Source organism: Anthonomus grandis, chromosome 9 (assembly GCF_022605725.1).
Source record: "Anthonomus grandis grandis chromosome 9, icAntGran1.3, whole genome shotgun sequence".
NCBI lineage: Eukaryota > Metazoa > Arthropoda > Insecta > Coleoptera > Curculionidae > Anthonomus > Anthonomus grandis.
In genome coordinates this window covers 26,751,683-26,773,865 of record NC_065554.1, presented here as the reverse complement: position 1 = coordinate 26,773,865, position 22,183 = coordinate 26,751,683, and the positions used below count along the sequence as shown (strand labels likewise).

Below are 22,183 nucleotides of genomic sequence, written 5' to 3'. Positions count from 1 at the left end.
GAAAACACTTGGAATTTTCCAAACTGTATAGGCGCTCTAGACGGCAAACATGTGGTTATGAGAGCACCAAAGAATAAAGGCAGTCTTTATTTTAATTATAAAGGAACTCATAGCATAGTCCTCATGGTATTAGTTAATGCAAAATATGAATTACTTTATGTGGATGTCGGATGTAATGGACGTATATCTGACGGTGGGGTATATGCAAACTGTTCTCTGTCTAGAGCTTTAGAAAATAACCTCTTAAACATACCTGTACCGAAGCCATTGCCGGGAGAATCTGAAGATGCACCTTTTCTTGTTATTGCAGATGTTGCCTTTGCCATGACACCATATTTAATAAAACCTTTTCCGTTTAAAAACCAACCCGGATTTAATCGAGTTTTTAACTACAGATTGTCGAGAGCAAGGCGTGTTGTTAAAAATGCTTTTGGCTTAATATCAGCCCGATTTCGTGTTCTTAGACGACCAGTAGAACTTCCCCCAGAAAAGGTTAAAAAAAATTGTACTAGCAATATGTGCTTTGCATAATTTTTACTAGCCCAAAAAAATTCTGTACATTCATATGCACCACATGGGACATTTGATGTTGAAAATGATGGGCATCTTATAAATGGACCTGGAGAGATAAAGGAATGCCTGTAGCTAATTTGCTTTCTTTACAGACAACGCATGTCAAAAATCCATTAAAAACAGCAAAAGAAATACGAGAAATTATTTTGTAACCAAACATGGTGAAGTCGCCTGGCAGTATAAATATATATAAAAACATACTTTTAGAGGGGCCACTATATATATTCTTTTTAAATTTAATTTGAAACTTTTGTGTTTAAAGTCAAAAATTTGAGTTTTGCTTTGATACTTATTTAATGTAATATATTATTTTACAAAAATAAAGTGTATTCACTTACCGTGTCTAAGGTTGCAGTGCTTTTGGTGTCCCCTGAACATCCCATCATAAACTGTAATGCATCATAAAACTCCCAATTACTTTTCCACTCTCTGTCATTAGCTTCATCGCCACTTTTGGTTTTTTTGATTTTTCTTAATTCTGAATTCATTTGACATCTCAAATTGTGCCATTTTCTTCCAACTTCCGCTTCACTCGTATTTAACACATTGGCTATATTTTGTATAGCTTTAGCCTTTTTATCACGATCTCTGTACTCTTTTAACGGGCAGTTCCAAAGTTCTGGTTGCCCCTCGTACATCTCAATTAACTTCAAAGTACTCTCTTTATCCCATTTAAAGACTGTTTGCTTCTGTTGGTTTGTAGGCGTTGATAGAGAGGCCATCTTTCCAAATAATATGCTTTTAAAACGTAGTCGAACCAAAAAGCAAGACACAACAATAATAGCTAGATTTTGTTGATCTATTTAACCAGATGAATAGAGCAAGAGTGATCTAGAGAACAAGTCTCGGCACTGTGTCCACTAAAGCCCTAACTAGACTAGCATCGATCTATCGAGATTTACTCTCGCTAGTGCAGTCTCAATGATATGTATACTCGTAAACCTTATCTAAAACAGCACTAACTAGAGTAAATCTCAGAAAAAACTCTACAGTGTACACGTACCATTACTGAATGAGGGCACTATCAAGAAGGCTATTTAATGTTGAAATGATTTTTTAAATGCGTCCGATCCGATCGGAATTCTTCGGATTATTTCATACAAGTTTTTTGCAACATTTTAGAATTATTAGTAATTTCTTCTAAATAGTTAAGAAATTTACATCTTCCTGGCATTTAAATCACTGCTTGAGTTTGCTGCATTGCTCATAAAAGTAATGAGTTAAAATATTATGAAATGATATGCTAAATATCCTTAATCTATCCTATTTTGGGTTTATAAATATACATTTACTTTAAGTTTTATTATCATATATTTTTATTTTAAACCCTTAGTTCAAATTTTGAATTGTAATAAAGTGTATAACATAGAGTTTCTTGTAAGTGGCCAAATAAATAAATAGATACTCTTCCGTTGGCAAAAATACCAACAAATTAATCAATCTAAGTTAAGATTCCACCACAGGCAACCTTAAGTGTTAACTGTATTATCATAGTTTACATACTGCGATGTACAATTCAGGTATTCTGGAATAAGACTCGAGGCAAAAAAAACAGTGATTTTATTCTCTAATAATTATACCATTTTCATTTTATTGATTTAGTATTCATATTGTATACAGAAAGTATGTTTTAAATTGGGAATGGTTGCCCAATTTTGCCATTTTCAATAGGCACTTTTCTTTTTACCATCGTTTTGAGATTTCTTAATCGTTTCTTTGACAAATAAGGAATTATTATTAGAATATTTAATTAAGGAAATAATACAAATTAATTAAAAAAAATATATATAAATATTTATTTACAAAATAACAGGACTTCTTACTATGAAAAATGGATTCCTTCACTGTTAAATGCATGTAACAACCTAAAAATATATAGAGAATTAAAACCCATTATCAAATTACACAGGGTCTTTAGCTTGAATTTTTTTAGAACATCATTGCAAAAATTGAGGTATTATAGAAAAATTCATATGTGGGGGTTTTAGTTATGGCAAAATGAACCTTAAATGCAGTTTTACTGTTACCACTATAGAGCACTTTGTATCATACAGTACCGAGCAAAAGTGGAGACACATTTTATTTAATAAATATAAAGCCAGAGTAATCGACTATTGCCAATAAACAAATACTCACATTATTTCTTTAGGTTCAAAGGAATGCAAAAACATATTTGGTATTTATAAATTCTTGCAACAAAAACAATCTATTTGCTTATCTTTATTTTATGAGGAGCAAAAGTAGAGAAACATTTTTAAAGTTCTTAGTTTATGTTTGCTTATTGAAAGCAATACACAATAATATTTTGTTAATTAATAAAGAATAACCTGTAAATATGCCTCGAGGTATTACTTTGGCGTTATGTATAAAACAGAAGCAAGCAATCATTGCTAAGCAGTTAGGATTAAACCGCTCAGTCGTTTCCAACACCATAAAGTTACACCGCATTAGCAACTCATTAATAAGTCCACCTAAAACTGGTAGGCCTAGAAAAACGACGCCTAGAGTTGACGAGAAGATTAAATCCCAGCAGTGGATATAAAATCTCAACTAGACGATGTAAATATTAGTGTCCATACAGTTCGAAGACGTTTAAGGGACAGTGGCTTGCCGGCAAGAAAACCATTCAAGAAACCCTTAATTTCGAAGAAGAATCGAACCGCCCGACTTCAATTTGCACATGACCATTTAAACTGGTCAGAAGCAAGATGGAATACAGTATTATTTTCGGATCAAAGTAAGTTTAATTTATTTTCTTCTGATGAAGCATGGCGGGGGAAACGTACAAGTGTTGTTTCTCTGGTATGGAAATGGGCCCCATTGTCAAAATTGATGGGATTATGGATCGGTTTAAATATTTAGAAATATTAACCGATAATATAATGCCATATGCAGAGGAAAACATGCCATTGCAATGGAGGTTTCAACACGACAATGATCCGAAGCATACATCTAAAATTATAAAAAAATTTTTTGAGGACAAAAAAATAACTGTTGTTAAGTGGCCAGCTCAGAGTCCTGACCTTAATCCCATAGGGAATCTATGGGATTTAGTAGACAAAAAAATTTGTAAGGAACATCCCGAAAAATTTAAAAATGGAGACGAGTTGTTTGAAGCAGTTGAAGCTGCATGGCATTCTGTACCCAAGGAGACCTTAGGGAATCTGATTGGATCTATGAAAAGGAGATGTTGTTATTATATATTTTCTTTAAATATGTGTTTCTCTATTTTTGCTCCCTGTTTTTTTTTTTTAATAATTTACATATGGCTTTATAATAAGTATAATTATATTGTTTATGTTTTATTTTTATTATCTAGTTTGGTGTAGTATTATAGGATAAAAAATTTTAGTTAACTTTTATAAAATAAATTTAAAAATAAAAATAAAAAGTTTCTTTACTTTTGCTTGGTACTGTATATTTGAATGCACAGAGATTTCACGATGCTAGATTTGTTAAACTAACTTGTAATAATATTGTTGTGTCTATGATATGACTAATTATTTTAATCATTTATCATAAATTAAATTATTGGCTAGGTAAAACTCTCTATTTGCCCACTGATAAATGAATAAAATATTTGCAATATTTAAAGAAATTACTGTAGCTATTGTAGCTTGAATACTAAGAACTTGTTTATGCTTATAAAAACTCATTGAACTGATTTTAAACGTTCAATCTTTTAAATGTATGCATTAAAAAAAACTGAAAGATCATGTACATATACGTACGTCATAAAGTCATCCAAGTCCATCGTCCTCGCCCTTTTTTCAGCCGACTCTGCCTTCACCAATATCTCCTCAATTTTCTCCTTAATATTAAAATCTGCAGGTATATCCTACAAAAATTCAAACATTTAAAAAAGTAGATTATAATATAAATAAATTTTTCATTTATTCAACTCATAATCCCAGTCAGTGTAAATAAACAAAAATCTTTATGTGCCAAATGAAATTAATATTACAGTGTTAAAACAATACCATAATGCAATATTGACTTACAAAAATTCTTCTATTTCTAGTTGCTACATTGCTAATATAAAGTCTGCATGGTATTTTGTATGGTTGGAGGATTGTAAGTGATCTGTATAATTAATTTATATTCAATCCAAGGTAGTTCCAGTTACCATTATTTGTAAAAAAATCCCACATAGTGTGTCTCTAACTTTATTAAAGGCTATGTTTGCCTGATTGCCTCTGATATTTATTTCTTAAAGGTATCCACCAATTTTAGAAAAATAAAATAATACAAAAGATACTAATACTAATACAACTTAAGTTAGATAATACTAAGACATAAATCAATTTAAAGAAACATGTTACAGTCACTAATGCATTTGAGAGAAATAATCGAAAAACTGCTAAAAGAAACATGCAAGTCAAGACTATACCTATCAAAAGAACCTTGCATTCTAGTTACAGGATTGTGTTGTCCATAAGAACTACTATCATCTCAATCTACATAGAAGTTTTTTAAGTCTAGTAAATTTTTGCGACTAAAAATTTAGCCCATTTAAAATCACTGTATATCATGAAAATAATTTACCTTATTATGCAAACTGCAATGCAACTTAAAATTCTTATCCAAAGTGGCCAGTACTGAGGTCTGTTTAAATGCACTACCCAAAGTTTTATTTTTTCTTGTGAAAGCTATCCTGGTTAGTCCGTCCCACTCTGTATATGGGATGGGAGGAGGTGGATTTCTAGGCTCTATCCTCACTACTGATGATTCTACTTTTGGTGGAGGTCTAAAATTATTTTTTCCTACCTAAAATTCAGGATAAGAAATTTTTAACTTCCTGTGATATTCAATTTTATTTTATTAATCTAGTTATAGAATACAGTCTTTTTAAAGGCATTTAATTGTTAATAATTGATTAAAATTTTTTATTGGATTTAGTATATTTTGGTGATGGTCTTTAGATATTCAATTTGAATTACCTCAGGTACCTCTTCTGGGGTATAAAAACTACCGGCCAAGAACCTATGATAATCAAATTGCAAATGAAATATATGCAGATAATGTTGTGTGAATTGACCAGAATTGACATAAAAGGATTATGGAGCAGATTCTTAAGAAGATACTTCCAATGGCTCAAAATTGGTTTAAACTAACTAAAGATCAAACTAAAATTATTTTTCAAACTAGGAGGTTTTGATGTTTTAATGAATGTTAAAAAAAATTTATATCAATCAACCAATATATGCTTTATTGTCATAAAAGTAAATTCGTTGATAAAGCTGTAAAAAAAAACATATACACAAACATGTAAAAAGGTTATTTAGCATGCTATGGTCCATCATCTTAAAGGCATTCTACTTCCATGAATATGGTTTACTTATACCGGCAAAACCAACAACATCCCCATTCTTCAGAAATACTCCTCCAAGACTCTGAACCAAAACATACAAAGCTAATGTAATGTCAAAGATATTATATTCATTCCCGAAATATACAATTTTATTAAATGTAAAACTGAAAAAAAAAAAATGAATCACAGAAATAAATTAGGAGAAGTGATATGGTGTAAAAAATATACCTAAAGTCCTACAAGAAAAAGGTAAAAATTACTAAAATCTATCCGACAACAATTCAGTTATTTCATAATAGCCCTTTGAAAAAAGTCTTACCTTCATGAGCATATCAACCCTAGCCAACAGCTGTGTATTAACACTAAGCCGACAATACAATTTATCCCCCGGTTTGGCTACTAAACGTTGTGCGAACTCGCGTTGAAACATCAGCACGGCGCATCTAAAAAACGGCCTGTGCAACAGTAACTTAAACACCAACGGCGAGGAAATCTGGTAGGGTACATTGGCAACACAAACATTAAAAAATGGCAGCTCCTTTTTGAGTACATCGCCGATTTCTATTTGTAGTTTGGACTGTAAGTGGGTGCCTTGGACTCTCTTTTGTAATTCTGCCACCAAACGGTTATCAATTTCACAAGCGACTACTTTCTTTACGTTTTCTAAGAGGCGAACTGTCATGTTGCCTGTACCAGGACCGATTTCCAGTACAGTGTCTGTTGGTCTCAGTGCTGATTTTTCAATCATCGAGGTTATTACCATTGGGTTTTTCAGGATGTGCTGACCATAGTCTTTGTTAAACATAATACCTGAAAGAAGGAAATGCTTAATTTGTGTTGCTATAGTGTGTTTGGAAATCTTTAATTGCAAAGCTTGATATGTTTATGTTACCTTGTTTAGCGACCTCATTGTGCACCCTGCTTTTCTTTTCCGCTTTAATTTTAGGCATTTTATACTAAAAAACCCAATCAAATTATTTTAAGCAAACCTCACTTTTACACGCCGTTTTGTTTATTTTTTAATTTAAATGAGGTTATGGATATTGTCAATGTCACGTCCACTAGTCGCGCCGTTGCCAGTCGTAAATATTCCTTTAACCATTAGTGTGTTGCTAATCAGAGTTAAATATTGATAGAACCACTAATAGCGCGATTAAATTAGCAGAGCTTATTGCAATATAAGGTTAATTATAGGAAAAATATTTCTTTTAACATTAATAGCAACTTACTTTTGCTAAATTTCCTAAACTGGCAATAGCGCATTATATGGAAAAATTCCCAAATGGCATCGAACCGTGAGTCAAACGTCAAAGATGACAGCTGACTGGCCTTCGTCCAAATAAATAAATCCCTTAACACATTCCAGCCAGGAAAAAAAAACAACACAAAAACCAAATTTCCAGTATAAATTCCATGTATTGCTGGTATTTTTGGACAAAACAGAGTTCATCCTTTGTCTGTAAAAGTCGATGATATGGAGACAACGACCTGCGAGGCCCCGAAGGCCCCCGGTATCGACAACTTACCAGAAGAAGTTTTAGAATACATTTTATCGAAAATATCACCTTATCAAGACTTACATGATTGTATGTTAGTGTGTAAAAAGTGGCGAAGATGCGTCAGAAGTAAGTTTTATTGAGTTTTAGCGTTTCTATTGCAGCAACTCGAATTTTTTTAGATGTCACCAAAACTAAACGAAGAGACTTTCAAAGGGCAATAAATGAGTTTGACATTAAATGGAGCAGAAGTACCCCTGAAGAGAACTCGCCTACCATTAGCAGGAGGTATTCGCATACAGCGGTAGTTTCTGAAAATTCAATGTTTGTTTTTGGCGGATGCACTTGTGCCATGACCACTTTTAACGATCTGTGGAAGTTGGATTTGACCACACGGAATTGGGTGAGGCCCCTTACCATGGGGGCCTATCCATCTCCAAAAGCATGCAGCTCTTTAATTAAATATAAGGATTTTTTAGGTAAGTTTTGCTTCAAAAATTTATATAATGTGATTTTTACAATAGAAATAATGGGCATTTTTAATGTTTCAGATATTATAAAAAATTGTTATTTTTTAATTTGGGTTATAACAATGAAGGTGATTGGATCATATTTAGCTGCAGTCTTAAGCTATTTATTAAAATATCTTTCTAATTAAATGCATAAAACAGGGTGTCCCACAAGCAACATGCTAGGCTGTAACTTTTTTATTTTTAAATATAACATTTTTTAAGAAAATTAATTTTTAATAATAATAAGACTACTACCCAAAATTACTTAAAAAAAAATTATGCCTGACAAATTAATCCCCTAAAAACCACCCCAACAATTTTTTTCCAAATGCCATTATTTCTTCTAATGTGTATAATGCTTGTAAAATTATTAATTCAATGTTATAAAAAAAATCATGTGTTAACATCAACATCAGGAATTTTTGAATTTAAAAATTTTAAAATTAAAATATTTCTGTTGCAAAAATTAAAATAGCAAGTTTCTTTTTTTAAATTCAATTTATTTATTGTACAATATTTTAACATCATATTAATCTGTTTTACAAAATATTAATCTAATATTTAATTAAATGCTCAAATTGAGCTCCATCAGCTGCCACGCATCCTTTATATCCCCAAAAGGTTTCTCTTGTACAAGCTACAATAATCATGGGACCAGTAATTGTTTGAGAGGATTCACAAATTCAGTTTTTAAGCTCTTCAAGATTATTGGATGGTCATTGAAAAACAATATCCTTTGGCTAGATTAACTTGTTAATTCCTTCTCACTAGATTTCTTTTTCCACTAAATTAGCTTAGTCTTCTTCCATAAATTAACATTATATAACCTCATTATTATTATTATTATTATTATTGTTGATTGTTCATTTACTTAAGTATTTCTTAAAAATGTAAGTATTAACTATATACTGCACACACAGATTTATAATCCATTGTGCATTTTAAAGTAAATTGTATAAAAAACAAATGTATTAAGTTTGAATAAATTGAAATTGAAAATTGAAATAACACCATACAAAAAATCCATTGGGGTCATATCTGGAGAGCAGGCTGCTCGCCACCTAATAGGACCCCTATTTCCAATCCGAGGAAATCTTTAGGCAAAAAATTTGGGCATTATAGGGTTGAACGCCATCTTGTTGCCAAATCATTAAAGTGTGCTCTAAAATAGGCACATCTAATAGTTCACACAGTGAATCTTGAAGAAAATTTAAATGCGAAAGGTTGTTTAAATTACACTCATTGGACTGTTTATTTAAATAAAAAAAACAAACTGTATTTGAAATACTTTTTGGTAAAAGTTCAGGTTCCAGGCATTCCAGGACTGCACCATCTTTTCTAAGGAACCTGACCATGTTGATCATGGTATTTTTCTGAAAAAGCTTTTAAAAATTGGTTTTGGTGGCTTGGCTTTAGATTGGATTAAAAGTTTCTTGAAAGATCACCAACAAAAAGTTAAAATTCAAAAGTTCATTCTCATATGGGGAGCATTGCTTGCCAATTTTGTTCAATTTGTTAAAGATTTCCAAGATACATACTAGCTTAATTGACCAATAACTTTTGCAGGATTAACTTAAGTATGACCCAAAAATTAAAGACTTAGGCAAGTAATTTCAGCAGTGCTTGACTTAACCATCAAAAGGATTTAACATAAATTGTTGAGACCTTCTTGCAGGCCTAATGTTTATATTATATAAATTAGTTAATGCTCAGCTGGATTGAAATAAAAGTACTCACTAGAAATCAATGAGATAACTTGGTAACATTTTTCATACTATTTTATTGTACAAATTATGGTCAAAACATCCCTATTGATCAGCACAGTAGGTGAGTTAAAAGGAATCACTTGAAGGGATTGAGTGTATTTCTTTATTTTAAAAGCTTGATTTATTATCTCACATAGGCTCCTAGTAATAAGTGCTTTATTTTAGCATGTATATTTTGTTAATTGTAACATTTAATGAGGATATCCCATCAATAAATAAAATAAAACCTCTTGCAGTGCTCTTTGGTGGTTGGACTTACCCGCCATCATACCCACTTTATCAAAGTTGGCATCTATTTAACGAACTGCACGTATATGACGTCACCGCGAACAATTGGACGTGCATAATCAGCACTGAAATAAGACCTCCACCGGTAGCGGGACACTCGGTCTCGGTAGTGGGCGATTATATGATCATTTTTGGAGGCCTGCAAAAGCCGAGCAGCGCCGTGCATTGTGAGAAATCCAACGATATATGGAAGTTGCACTTGGATAGTTGGAGCTGGTGTAAACAGGAGGTGCAAGGTAGGCCTTTTTTGTATTGGGAGGACTGTTTTAATTTAATTTATAGGAAAAATTAGATTAAAGAAATTATTAGTCTCCGTTGTTTTAAGAATTTTAATTTGATTAATTTCAAAACTGATTTGCAAAATATTGCTTGGGACCATTTATTTTACATTAAAGATATAAACGAAAAGGTTTTATTCTTGCAAAATAACATAACTTTCTTATTTAACATACATGCCCCACTTAAACAAATTAGAGTTAGTAGGAAGCCAGATAACTTAAAATTAATTCTTAATGAAAGGGATAGAGCACTTACGAAATATAAACAATGTGAGACACCTGAAAATTGGAGTCTTTACAGGGATAGACGTAATTTTGCCCTTGCATCCATCAGGCGTGAAAAAGCGGCATATCTACACCAGTTATAAGTTGTAAAATCTGGTAAGGGACTTTGGAAAGGTTTAGGTAACTTAAATATTAAAACAAAAACAGAATCGGAACTACCAACTGAGCTAGGTCAGCCCAATACAATTAATGACAATTAATTGAAATGCTTATGAAATAGTCTCATAAGCATTTTCAATAGGTCGAATGCTTGTCTTAACAAAATTAACTATTACCGAAACCATAAGTTTTACGCAGATCACACCTTTCATTTTGCCCTGGTGGACCAGATTACTGTTTCTAAAGTCATTGATGATATTAAATCCAATGCAGCTAGAAATGAAGGAATTTCTCTTCATATGTTGCGTCTATGCTTGCCACATCTTAATAATCATATTACTCACATTGTAAACACTTGCCTGGAAACTGGTTATTTTCCTAGACCATGGCGCGAATCTATAGTCTGCCCAGTTTCCAAAGTTCCTAATCCCAAAAATGTTCAAGACCTACGGCCCATAAGTCTCTTGCCTCTTGTCTCTAAAATCTTGGAAAGAATAGTACATAGTCAACTAGTGGACCACCTTTGTGAGACTAATATTCTGCCAGCTCAACAATCCGGATTTAGAAAAGGTCATAGCACTACTAATGCTCTTCTAAATATTACAGGTAATATCATTACAGCCTTAGACAAAAAGTTGGCTGTGATTTTGGTGGCACTGGATTATTCAAAGGCATTTGACTTGACTGATCATGACTTGCTCGTTGCCAAGTTGTCTTATTTTGGTAGTGATGACTCAGTCTTATCGTTTTTTAAATCGTATTTATGTGATCTATATTGGGGCCACTTTTGTTCCTAATGTATACCTCTGATCTACCTAACGTAGCTTTAAACTCGGACGTCTACCTGTATGCGGACGATACTCAGGTTCTTCACCTATTTAATCCACATAATGTTCAGCTTGCAGCAGACTCCATTAATTTTGATTTGGAGCAGATAATGAATTTCTCCAGTGAACATAATTTGCAGATTAACCCTATTAAAACTAAAGTTCTATTGTTTGCGGATCGCAATCAACGGCATAACAGAAAAGTATTTTAAATTACAAAACAAGAAAAAAGCTTTCTGAATCCTTGGTTATGTCTATCATTAATTATTGTATAATTGTGTTTTACCCAAGTCTAGATAAAATAACGCAAAACCGCTTGCAGCGTATTCAAAACACATGTTGTCGTTTTATTAATAATCTTAGGAAATACGACTATGTATCACAAGCTATACTACAACTTAAATGGCTAAAAATTGTGAATATATTTAAGTTGTATTTATTAGTATTTTTATATCGCCTATTTAAAACAGTGTGTCTTTGTGTGAAAAGATGACTTACAGAACTGAGGTTCATAGACGTAATATAAGGTATAATATACTTTCAATGCCACCTCATACTACATCAATGTTTGAACGTTCTTTCACCTATCAAGCTGTCATTCTATTTAATCGTTTCAGGCCAAATTTTCATTTTACCATTTATTTTTATCGAAGATTCTATAAAGATCTATTCTTGGAACAACAATAATTGGTTGTTCTCGGTTAATTTATTTGTTACTTAGCTGATGGAACATATGTCTTACTTTAAAGTAGTATTAATTTTAGTTTATTTATTTATTTTTTTTTTAAACTGGATAGATTAAGAGATAAAGAGTAGCTTTTAGCTAATCTTCGCCTGTTTAGGCAAATACTGTAATTTGCAGGGTTTGTTAAACAAAGACGATTTATTATTATTATTATTTTGCCTAATAAAAATAAAATAAAAATACACAGCCAGAGTAATGAACAAATAGGTGTATTAAGTTTACACATGTTTTGCCCTGCATCAGAGCACCTACCTCCTAATAAAAATATAATCTTTTGAGATTAATGTTATCTAAAAAACTCAAATTATTAGAAATACCGTAAAAAACAAACAGTACATCCTAAAAACAAATATACAATAAAATAAAGTTATAGCTGCATATATAAAATAAAAAATAAAAATAAAACAAGAGTTTGTCAATTGTATATTAGGCGATACATTGACCCTGTCGTAGAACATCCATTAAGGTGCAAAATTTAGGCTGTTGAAAATTAAATGTGACTCAAAGTTAAAAACGTCATTTTTTTGGCTTTAGTAATTTCCATTTTTTCCAATAAATCAAGCTTAATAGCCTTGAGGCACTCGTGCATCACTTCAGCATTATCCGGTATTTTAAACAAGGCAAAAAATACACAAAGTCTTGGTTTTAAAACTCATATAATGAAGTCAACCAAAAGGTTACAAGTTTTGCTTAAAGATTTTGAAATTGCACCTAAAATCATAAAGTGAATAAACATTATTGCAAGATAAGTCTCAAATATAAATTAAAAATTTTAAGAGCATTACCTGAATGATGGAAGACCAATAATATACACACATCCTACCAAAGAATTATATGATAACTTTACTTTTACATATACTTTTTACAGAAAAACAGAATTAATGAAATTAAACATTAAAATTGAAATAAAAATCAGTCAATCTTGATATGTTTGAACTAATTAATAGTTTTTACATCTGCTTAAGCGTTATATCGCTCTGCCATCGAGAACTGACATTTTATTTAGGAATAAAAGAAAGTAGTAAGTGTGAGACTAAGTAAGATTATTAAAGATGAGGCTCGAAGGTGAAACCATCATTTAGGCATGTTTGAATGGGGCTTGTTTTGCCAACTTTATACCTTTGTGGAATTGCTGACTAGTCAACACATTTTTAGGAACCCAAAAAATTGTGTCCCATTGACAACACATGGGTAACAAAAGCAGACTTGGTTTCTATAACACTAGTATATACTACATTTTGAGGTACTTTTGTACCCTAGTTAATAATTTTTTTCCTGATGATTCTTTCAATTATCTGGTATATTAGTGGAATGTTGGCAGGACAGTAAATAGTCTGTAAAAGCATAATTTGTATCCACTATATCACAGAACCTTCTTAAAGATATGCCGATTACAGATAATGCATTTGTTAAAAAAGTGAATTCATTTTGTTAATTAATAATATTTTGAATAATCACAAATTGAATAAACACAAAATTTAGTCTTGCACTTGAAACAACACTTTTTCATGTTTAATGGTTTTTTAGACAGCTCCAAATTCAAAGTAATGTACTTTTATAAGGAGGTATGTTCTAGAGGAATGTACATGGTATCCCAAAAATCAACAATTAGCCGAAAATGGGCAATAGATGAGGTGCTCAGGGACTCAAAAGAAATATTTAAAAAATCATAGGCATTCATAGAAAACCGACAAAAATTGATACTCTCTGTTGATCTTTTTAGTACTGTGGTTACAAATTTTTAAATTTCTTAGCGATTTTTTTAAAATGTAACCGTGATTAATCCTTCGATAAATTACAAAACTAAAATCAAACACAACTGTTCACATTTCGTAAGAAACTATCAGATTTTTGCTCAACTTGGGTCTTTCAACCATCATTTCCCAACTTTAACTGACTGTCCTGGAAAGGAAAATTAATCTAGATTTCAAAATGATAAGATACTTGCTAGATTATTGGTTCAATAGGGGTATATGTTTTTTTTAGGACATAGTCTAATGTACGCTGATACTCTAAGCTAAGTTAATAATTGCACAGTCAAAATAAATAAAATAAAACTTTACTTAAGTCGCAACTAATGTTCAAATTGTCTGCCTCCATTCCTTATACGACGTTTTAAATTGGATTAGTGTACACTTTTTCTTAATTTTAATTTATCACTATATATTAATTATGGTTCCCCATAAAGTAGGTAAATTTAAATTGGGTGAACATGGCGCCATTCTTCTACCTGTACGGGTATTCCCTGTTTAGAAATACCCTTACAGGGTAAGTAAGACAGGTAGTGTAACTTTTGAAATCACTTGCTAAACAGTGAAGTAATTTTCTTTTCCAGGAAGTTAAAGTTGAGAAATGATGGTCAAAAGGCACAATTTTCAACACAAGTTGAGCAAAAATCTGATAATTTCTTAAAAATGTAAACAGTTGTGTTTGAATTTAGTTTTGTAATTTATCGAAGGATTATTCAGGGTTGCATTAAAAGAAATTGTTAAAAAATGCCTGTAATTTTAAAAGTGCCCAAGCCTGAGCACGTGGTCTATTGCCCGTTTTCGGCTTATTGCTGATTTTTTAATTACGCTTATGTTTGTGATTTTTTCACCTTACTTTTAAATCTGATGACGCCCTGATTTAGGGCCAAACACGTGTAACCAACTTAATACGGCCCTTTGCCTGTGACCTTGTGTTTTCTATTTACTAAGTCACTTAGACAACATGTTCGAGCGAATTCTGTTATTTGTTTCTTAGCTGGACCGAAACCTTCAGGTCGTTTTGGACAAACACAAGTAATTCTGGACGAAAAAAACCTCCTGGTTTTGGGGGGTTCGGGGGGCCCTTGCAGCCAGTTTTGCGACTGTTGGGTCTTGAATATGGAGGGCCCCCTTTGGAAGTGGATAAAAGTCGAAATCGCCGGGAAGAATAACGAGCCCGCCAATATTTGGAGCAATCCCGGTGTTAAGGTTAGGGTTTTTTTTAATTTTTATACTTGTTTAGTTGTACAGGTCTTAACGATTCACAGATAGGAGACAAAATAGTGGTTTTGAACCGAATAAGGGACACAGAAGAGTCACCTATTGTGTACTATCCGCGGAGCCAGTGGAACACGAGCGCACCCGAGGATGGACGACTGTCTCGAATAGATTTGGCCAATAGGAGGCCAGGTAATGGTGGTTTAGTAAAAATTCTTTGTACCTTTAAATGGCAAATTTGTTTTTTGCACAGATTTGGACGAAAACGTGAACGGCCGCAGGGGGTTTCTAAACAAAGTTTCCTCCCCAAGACGAGACGGTCACGATGAGGATCCGGCAGTTCCCGGACCGTCAGGATTAAACTGTCTTAGGGTAAGTAACAGTAATAAGTTTTAAAATCTTGGTATAGTTTAAAATTAGCATAAATGCTTCCTTTTTCTTTCAATAACTTACATAATGAATCGATAAATAGTTCCAGTATGTACAGTCTCTGGGAGTTTACAGTTTTCTTTTTTATTTAATTTTTGGACTCCAGTATAAATTGTACTGATTAAATTTAGTTGTAGTATTTTTCTATAATATTTATTTAATTAAGAATTTTACGTAAGGGGAATGCAAATTTAGATCTCTTTGAATTTATTGCAGAAGATAATCAAATTTAACATTGTATCTTTTGATTTTTAAAACTAATATTGAGTAGGGCTACAATCTGACTTGACCATTTCTATTGAGTACTAATTGTACTAAAATAGTGCCATTACAAGATTAATGGTTCCTTGATACAACATTTTGAATGTAGTTCGTTCTGGAATTTGACAAATCCATTTTATCGTTCGACATGAATTTCAGGCTCTCTTTTCTTAACTACCTTCTTTTTTAACTTATTTGTAACATTATTAATATTACAAAAAACTAGAAGTCTGGTGAAAGTCTTGAAATTATAATTATTATGATTAATGGTTATGGTTTGTAAAATTTAGATTCTTAAAAAGCGAACTTAAGAGGGGCACACTACGGACAGATTACGGATACTACGAATGTTAGTGTCCTTTGGATTAGATATTCCTACTTAGGGAATATATAAAATTTAATGGATCGGCCTATGGGTCTATATTAGGCGACTTGGTCTTTATGTGGGTGCAACTGTGATCTAAGTGAAAAAATAGTTTATTCGCAGCTAAGGAATAACAAGATATTCACAGTTTATCTTTTTGCGGATGATGCCCTTTTCAACATCAAATACAATTAGGCTTCAAACTAGTTTAAATGATTTAAGACTGAATATTGCAAAAGCTAGATGAAAAGTACATGATTATAGCAAGGGAATCATTTCGAAAACAGCTACCAATAGATCTAAACACAAAGGTGAGTAAAAATAATATAGAAAGAGTATTTGGGAATTTGGATAGATTAGGATTTGCACTTTTAATCTCATCAACTAGAAGTATATGTAAAGTAATGAGTTCGTGTACCAAAAAAACCTATATACAGTATTGGCCAAAAGTAGATAGGAAAAAAAATTTAAAAAAAATTAAATACATTTTATTCATAGAAATGCTCCTAAAGAAATGCCTAGATCATGAATACTTAGTAAAATACCCATTATTCTCTATTATAGATTGGTATCTACGTGGCTTTTCTATAAAACGTTGGTCAATATTTTTCAATTTCTCCTCTAGGCCCTAAATAACTCGTCGGCGTTTGAGTAGTTTCGATCCCTTACGCTTCGAGTAACAATTTCCCAAAGGTTTTCTATTGGATTTAGATCGGGCGACTGAGAGGGCCACTTTAAAACTGGTATTTGTTTCTTTTCACAAAACAGTTTCCTAAGCCTTGACGAATATTTAGGACCATTATCCTGTTGAGTTACGAGTTAAGTTATCTTCATTAAACAGCAGCATGACATTTTTAAGATATAATAAATTTTAACGTCCTTAGTGTGAAATTTAATTGTGATGATTTTATTTCAGAAGAATTGCCGACGTTTCGGCCTTTATTTAGACCAGCTTCAGGGCTATTTCTGCTTAAAAAATCAGCCAGTGTTGAATTAAGCAAACATAATGAAGTGTTGCGCTGTCTTGTTCTCTTTAACACATGAGTCCTTATGGAAATATCCATTAATATAAAATTTTTGAATAAGTGCGATACGTCGTTGATTTAGGAACATAAGGGGCCCTTTAAATCCGTAATAAAAAATCCAGGACCGTATTTAAAAAAAGGAACTTGATGATGACAGCTCAAATATGACGACACCATTTTGTTAAATAGAGAAAGTAGCAATGAGAATGAGTAATTTATTTTATCTATTCAAATAGAGTCGTTAAACAATAAAAATGAAATCGCGACTATTCGGTTTTTTTACAAATATCTTCGGAATTTTTGAAATTTCACAAGGGCGTTTTAATGAGCACCAAATTGCGCAACTTTGCCTGAATTTAACCGACCTCGTGTCTCTGCTGGTTTACGAGATCCCAATGGCGAGGCTCCAATTTGGGACACCCTGCAACAAACTTAATTTTTTGTTTTGTGATACGAGTGCTTTAATGCTAATAACGATGTAGCTCCCATCTCACGTTTACCTGTATTATATTACCATAAGTGTTTTGACTTTAAAGTGTGTTATTGTACTCAAAATAAGGTCTGATGATGCCTTAAACCGAAACGTGTAACCTAACTAATAGACATTATGTTTGTGAGACCTTGAGTTTATTTTCCTTCTTAAACATATTGTTAGAATCTCTTTGACAATGATGGATGAATTTTTTGAACAAGGATTCTTTTATGGGCTATAGTCCGGCAGTCTGGCTGGTTACTCCACTTTTACTTGCTATTGTATATTTGGAATTTGTCACTACTTTCAGTGTTGTAGTAGTTTCGTGTTTGTGACCCAATATCTTCAATATTGCGGAGAGGGTTGTCGGGTGGGGTCAGAAATAAAACAGAAACCTGTTTACTTAAATGTCGACGTTTCGACTTATATTAAGTCACAGTAGTTAATTACATAGATAAAACAAAGTAATTTCAAGTACATAAAAAACACTATTAAAATAAATGTTCTTTACGTGTACAAAAATTAAAACAATAAAAAATAAAGAAAAACCACGACACAATTAAAATTACATTCAGGTACAATCCGCTAAAAAAAATTGTTTTTATTTAAAAAAATATAAAATTTATTTTTTATACATTACACCTCTTACCTACGTCTAGGTTTCTTTAGTTATAATTAAAACACATTTATAATAGGAGCGTAGAATTTTTTTTAACATGGGTTAAATTGTAGGTGTTATTGTGGGCAAACTAGAATCAATAGTAAGCCAAGAAACAAATTCTTCAGTTTTTATTCTTCCGAGCGTTTATTTATTTAATTTTTATGATTCAATGTTATGTTGATAAGTTAAGGATTAGTAGATAAGGAAGATGTATGTACCTTTACGTTCAAAACCAGAAACTTAATTTTTTAATACACTGTGAGATTTAAATTTGGGACATACACTCTTTTGTGTTTTAGTTTTATCTTTTTGGTAATAAATTAATTAAATTATAGTAACTTGCACTCAGATCATCGGTGTCTTGTTTTTTTGTTAATACTTTTTTTTATTAACCATTTCTAGTAAAATTCTTTTTTTTTTGTAATTTGATTCTCTGCAAATGATCTGAGTGCTGTTAAAAATAAATTGGTGTTGTTGATTGAAGGAGTGTTCTGCTAGAGCAGTCTTCCCAGATGCTTGGTTTTACGCTTCTTTCGTGTTTGCTAATTCTGGTTTTTAAGTACCTGCCCGTTGACAATCGGAACAGGGTATTTTATAAACCACGCCACTTTTTAACTCGTTTGGTGTTTTATCTTGGAGTTTTGAGAAGTATTTGTTGTTGTTGTTATCAGAAACCACTCCTGTTAGCCTTTCAGACAAACCTTTGGCATAACGAATTTTTGCAAATTTATGGTTTTGGTTTTCTTTGACTTTAATAGGCGTAGGGTTGTTGTTAAGGATTTTGTTTAATAGTTTATGAGGAAAATTGTTTTTTAGTAAAATATCATTAATTTTGTTAACATTTTTTTGATGAAAACTGGAATGAGATAAGGCTATTGCGCGGGATTTTAGGTTGCTAATTATGTTTAATTTTTGTTTAAATGAGTGATTTGATTGGTAGTTAAGAAATCTCTCAGAGTAAGTGGGTTTGAATCAGTGATGATTGTATTATCTTCTGTTCTGATTAACAGAATGTCTAGACATGGAAGTTTATTTGTTTCACACTCTATAGTGAACTGTAATTTAGGGCGGAAGCTGTTAAATGCACTTCTTATGTTCTCTATTTCAGTTTTTGGAATACACGTGGCAATGTCGTCAACGAATCTTTTAAAAAATGGTAACCTACATTTTATTTTCCCCATGCAATATTTCTGTAATTCTGACATAACTAGATCAGAACACATAGGTGATAGACAGTTAGCCATTCCAAGACCATACATTTATTTGTAATATACATTATTGAAAGTGAAATAACTATTTTCAAATACAAACTCTAAAAGACTTAAAAATTCTTCTAAAGGGATGTTACAGTGGTCTCTGATAAGGTGCCATTTATTTTGGAATATATTTTATTATGATATTTAATGATATTAGAATAAGGTCATTTGGAATTTTAAAAATTTGTAATTGCGTGACTGCTTCAAAGGAGTCTTTTATGTAGAATTGATCTTTTGCAAATGCTAAGCTAAGTAAATTTGCTAAATATTTACTGAGATTATATATTGGGGAACCTATAAAACTTTACCTTACATTTTTGGAGGCACTCCGTTATTGCATTTCAGTTTTTTAATTTGATCTTTTGAAAAGAAGTTTGATTTACACAATTAAATTTATTGCCCAAAGCTAAAGTTACTTCTACATTTTCTGGAAAGGTGTACTTTGTTAAATTTTTAAACCATTTTTTGTTTGTTGTTATACTGTCAATACCAGTCTGCTCTAAAATAACACTTTATAATTTCTTTCTTTGCTTTTGTTTCTGTTCTTTAGAACGACAATTATAGTACGAAAATTGCGATTGCTCATAAGACAAGAATATGTTATGCGGTAAAGTATTTTTAACAGTTTCTTTTACAAATTTTAAATCATTGTCTAGTAGGGAAACTTTCCAGTGAGTGTACCCAATCTCTAAATTCAGCGATTTTTTTTGAAAGTCTCTAAACAGATTAAAACATGTGTTTTTAAATGTTTTATCACTGTGATCACTTGAATCCATTTCAGTGTCCTGAGCATGACTTAATATAAGTCGAAAGGTCAACATTTAAGTAAACAGGTTTCTGTTTTATTTCTGACCCCACCCAACAACCCTCCGCAATATTTGTCACTACATTTACATATACACTAGCATAAAGTTAACAATAACAGTTATTTGACCTTTTTCTACGTTATTTTGTAGATTCCTCACTCGCCTAGCCAAGCCCCGCCGCCGATGGCCGCCTTTCACACACCCCCCTTACTGTCACCCCCTCAACGCAACTTAAAACGTGAAAAACGCCTGGGAAAACTACAAAACATGGAGGAGAAACTACTGAAAAAAACCGCGCCGAAAAAGGAGAAGCGCACTTACTATTTGGGCATGTACGTCCTGGACATATCGAAGGTGTTGGACCGAAAGAATCCGGTGGCGACCTGGCTACCGCCGAAAAATGTGAAAAACGGCCCCGAAGAATCGATCCTTTACACCCTGGTCGAGGGCAAAGGTGAACTCGTGATGTTCGGGGGCATTTTAAAAGATGCGAACTCGTTGGCGCCCTGCAATTTGAGCAGTCAAATTTCGAACTCGTTGCATTTCGTCAGCGCGAACGATTATGTGATATAATTTATTTATAATAGCTAGTACATAATATGTGTTTGCCATATTTTCGTGAGAGGTGACGTATGAAAAACGACAATAAAAGAATATGGTGTGTTGTACTGGGGAATTGAACAGACACGCTTCTTGCCTTCTCGGAGATTTTTTTTTTACTAGTTTTAGTTGTGAATATATCTGTGACATATAATGAGAATTTATAAGTAAATATGCTGTTAAGTATAATGTTGTTGTATTTGAGTTATTGCGTTGAGATGCACTGAAATTTCAAAATTTTGTTAATTAAATGGACGACTTTTGTTAGTCCAGGTACATCATGAGGTTTTGTTTTGCAAAATCCTAAAATTAAATCCTACTTACCCAAATAAGGTAAGTACAAATTTGTGTTAAAAAGTGTATAAATCTCTAGAATAAAATATAAAAATTAACACTTACTGAACACACAAGTTACAACGTTAATAAGTAGTAATATTTAGGTACGATTATTTACAATACAGTTCAAATAAAACAGTAAGTGAATAGTAAGCCCTTTCCATAAGTAACGCCCTTAATTTATGCCTAAACCCCGTCAGAGATGCTGCATTTTTAATATTGCGTGGAAAATGGAATACCTTTGAGCCCACATAGAAAATACACACATCAAAATGATCTAAGGGGACAAAGGTATTAAATGAAAAATCGGAAATTTATTTGGCAAATATTGAAATTATATACATTTGAAATTCATGGTAGTATACAGGGTGTCCGGAAGCTAGATGCAATCCTTTAAGGGGGTGATAGCTGACTTAATTTCAAACATTTTAAGCTAAATACGTGTAGGTCGAAATTTGTTTCTAATTTTTTTATGGCAATTTTTGCATTTTTCTCAAGAAATACCAAAATTTCACACTTAAACGGTAATAGAGCGCAAGTTACAATTAGTATCGGAGTTTCAAAGTTTATTTTGTTTTGTCTAATGTGTATTAATAAAAATACGATCAATTTCAAGCTTCTGTGTAAACTTATTAGAAAAAATAGAGATATTGAAACGTAAAAAATAAATATGGAGTTAAAATAAAAATGCTGTTTTATGTTTAAATAATTGTTATAAAAATGCTTTCGTCGTTCTAACCTCTCTAAAAATATGCCTAGTTTCTGCCCTTTATTTTAAGATATCACTCATGCCGATGCCTGGCCAATTCTCAGAATTATGGGCTCTT

The 22,183-nt window shown here is 32.1% G+C and overlaps 2 protein-coding genes across 3 annotated transcripts; one reads left to right on the top strand and one right to left on the bottom strand.

Moving 5' to 3' along the window:
• Positions 1–2,345: 2,345 nt before the first annotated feature.
• LOC126740301 (probable dimethyladenosine transferase) lies at positions 2,346–6,924 on the bottom strand. Of its 2 annotated transcripts, XM_050446261.1 has the most exons (5): positions 6,777–6,924; positions 6,204–6,694; positions 5,119–5,340; positions 4,305–4,411; positions 2,346–2,438 (listed from the first exon to the last, which is right to left on the bottom strand). In XM_050446261.1, exons 1-5 carry the CDS (start codon positions 6,832–6,834, stop codon positions 2,396–2,398), a joined length of 921 nt encoding a protein of 306 aa, XP_050302218.1. In that variant the 5' UTR covers positions 6,835–6,924; the 3' UTR covers positions 2,346–2,395. The 2 variants fall into 2 exon arrangements, with proteins under 2 accessions (XP_050302218.1, XP_050302219.1); XM_050446262.1 differs by lacking the exons at positions 2,346–2,438; positions 4,305–4,411 and adding an exon at positions 4,501–4,656.
• Positions 6,925–7,190: 266 nt separating this feature from the next.
• Positions 7,191–21,304, top strand: LOC126740455 (F-box only protein 42-like). Its single transcript, XM_050446486.1, has 7 exons — positions 7,191–7,509; positions 7,563–7,859; positions 9,895–10,182; positions 14,926–15,137; positions 15,197–15,338; positions 15,400–15,518; positions 20,571–21,304. The coding sequence occupies exons 1-7, from the start codon at positions 7,359–7,361 to the stop codon at positions 20,991–20,993; spliced, it is 1,632 nt and encodes a 543-aa protein (XP_050302443.1). The 5' UTR covers positions 7,191–7,358; the 3' UTR covers positions 20,994–21,304.
• The last annotated feature ends 879 nt before the right edge of the window (positions 21,305–22,183 follow it).